We start from the raw sequence: 2,236 nt of genomic DNA, 5'->3' as shown, positions 1-2,236 counted from the left end.
CCATGTGATTGGCTGATTAGAAATTAAGTGTTAACGAGCAGTTGGACAGGTGTACCTAATAAAGTGGCCGGTGAGTGTATATTTATGTTTGTGGTTGTAATGTGACAAAATATGGAAAAGTTCAAGGTGTATGAATACTTTTGCAAACCACTATATGTTCGTTTCAGAGGAACAGCAATAATGTTCCTGGGTCAGTTTGACCCAGGGCATGTTTAATCATGCTATAGTGTCAAAAACCAAAAAAATCCCCCAAAACATTTTTATATCTGATTATTAAGTCCATTACTAACAATTTCAATCAATATTTGTGAATTGATTTTTTATTAATTTCAGATAAAGGATCAATGAGGACAAGTCACTCGTTTTCCTAAAAAAAAGCATGTTACATTTTTTTATGTCCAATACAAAAACATACACAAAAAAAGATTAATCATTAAATTGATTTTTTTTAGAATTTTTTTATTTTTTATTTTTTGTGGAGTGATGTTTATAATTGAACTTGAGACACCTATTTTGTTCTGGGTCAAATTGATCCACTAATGAAAAACCAAGACAAACGAGTCATGAAGGTCTACATTGAAAATAAACTTTATTCTTTAAATGAGCAGCAACCTCTGAATGCCACAAACCTTCATCCACTGTGACATCAGGGCCTAAAGCAGTGGACATTGCTCAACCCACTTGTGCCACATTGTCCCAATATCTGTCAGTGTGTGTGTGTGTGTGTGTGTGTGTGTGTTTGAGGTGAAATATGTCTCACAGTTGCAAAGAAACAAATAGTATCGGACACTTTTGACCCTTTCTACCCTTCATTCTGATTGCTGGGTCAAACTGACCACAACACTCTATGTACATATTAAAACAACCGGTTATTTTATTTTAGACTGAGCAAAAATCAAACACTGGATTTTTAAGTAGTTTGATTTTACATGTTTGCATTTAGGTTTTGAAAACAGATAAAAAAACCAAAAAAAAAAACCCTGTTGTTTTCTTTTTTGCTATTTTATTTTGAAATGGAAAAGAATGAACCATGCAGGGATTGAGAAACAATAATCAAACAACACCGTTGAACAATGTAGAGAAAGTCTAAATTTTGGAACCCGGGTTCAAAATTCAAGGACGTCTTCCTCTAATTAGGGTTTATTACTCACGCTGCACAGTTTGTCACGAGCGCGGCAAACAGCAGCCAGAGCGAAATAATGCGATTTGTCACCTTGTGCCTGGCCAGCTGTTGAGTCGCTGCCTCCAGGCTGCTGCTCACGCTTGGATCAGGAGTCACCATCCTGCTGGACATCTGCAGCAGCCAGCGCTCCACTTCCTGGAGCTCGCTGTGGTAYGCCTCCTGTTCCTTCACCTGGCTTTCCAGGTTTTCCACGTGAGCCTGGACGCCGCAAAACCACGCACAGTAGAAACAGTCAATGAGAGAAATCAAGATCACCACGCTCCACGTGCTCTTATACTACTGTGTTGTTTATTGTGAACATCACAAGTGTCGACGCAGTCCTCACCATTGCAGCGTTGCAGAGCGCAGTGTTGTCCCTCTGCAGTTTGTGCATTTTGTCTCTAACAGAGGGGTAGTGGACTGAGGCCAACAAAGTGTCTCCCTTCTCCATTACTGACCGGATGGATCCATCATGAGACTGAACCATCTGCAAAAGAGCCTGAAGACACAGACAGAACGATTTCTTTACAGTAGTACTTCAGGCGATACGCTGAAACTGGCATACATATCTTTACATCATAGGTTTACTTACAGTAAAAAGGGCTTGCTATATCAACAGAGCAGAGGAAGCTTTGCTTTGGCTTTAATGTTTTCTATTTTTCTGTATTTTTTGCTATTTATTTCTGGTAACCTTGTGATATTTTATACATTTATGCTTTTGTTTTTTGTAACTTTGTAAAAAAATTTCCCCAAAAATACACATCGACAAATCTCTTTAAAATTAGCTTCAGCAGACTTACTCTTTTCTGTCTTATGCTACTGTTAGTTTTTGGCTGGACCTTTGTTACTTATTTTTTAATCAAAGTATGTACTATATATTGATTGTGTTTAACAATTACAACAGTAGTTAGTAATAACCATTTTTTGCCTCCCCAAATCCCACCCTTCTACAAGTACTACCAAATGTGTTAAAATCAAAGATGTGCATTCCAGTTTCCTAAAATTTCAAAAAGGCAGCATTTGCAAAATCGGACGTCTAAATATGAGCACAACAAAAAGTGTCCAGCAGATGGC

General features: G+C 37.8%; 1 protein-coding gene across 1 annotated transcript in view; it reads right to left on the bottom strand.

The window, feature by feature from the left end:
• Positions 1 to 2,236, bottom strand: part of LOC106518657 (nesprin-1) — a gene marked incomplete at its 3' end in the record, with an annotated part of 139,050 nt that overhangs the window by 40,245 nt on the left and 96,569 nt on the right. Inside the window, 2 exon segments of the mRNA XM_014010029.1 lie at positions 1,214 to 1,381; positions 1,509 to 1,661. Coding sequence (XP_013865483.1) covers positions 1,214 to 1,381; positions 1,509 to 1,661 — 321 coding nt within the window.

The sequence above is a fragment of the Austrofundulus limnaeus genome, unplaced genomic scaffold (assembly GCF_001266775.1).
Source record: "Austrofundulus limnaeus strain Quisiro unplaced genomic scaffold, Austrofundulus_limnaeus-1.0 Scaffold64, whole genome shotgun sequence".
NCBI lineage: Eukaryota > Metazoa > Chordata > Actinopteri > Cyprinodontiformes > Rivulidae > Austrofundulus > Austrofundulus limnaeus.
The sequence above is the reverse complement of the archived record's forward strand: the minus strand, read 5'-3'. Positions and strand labels throughout refer to the sequence as shown.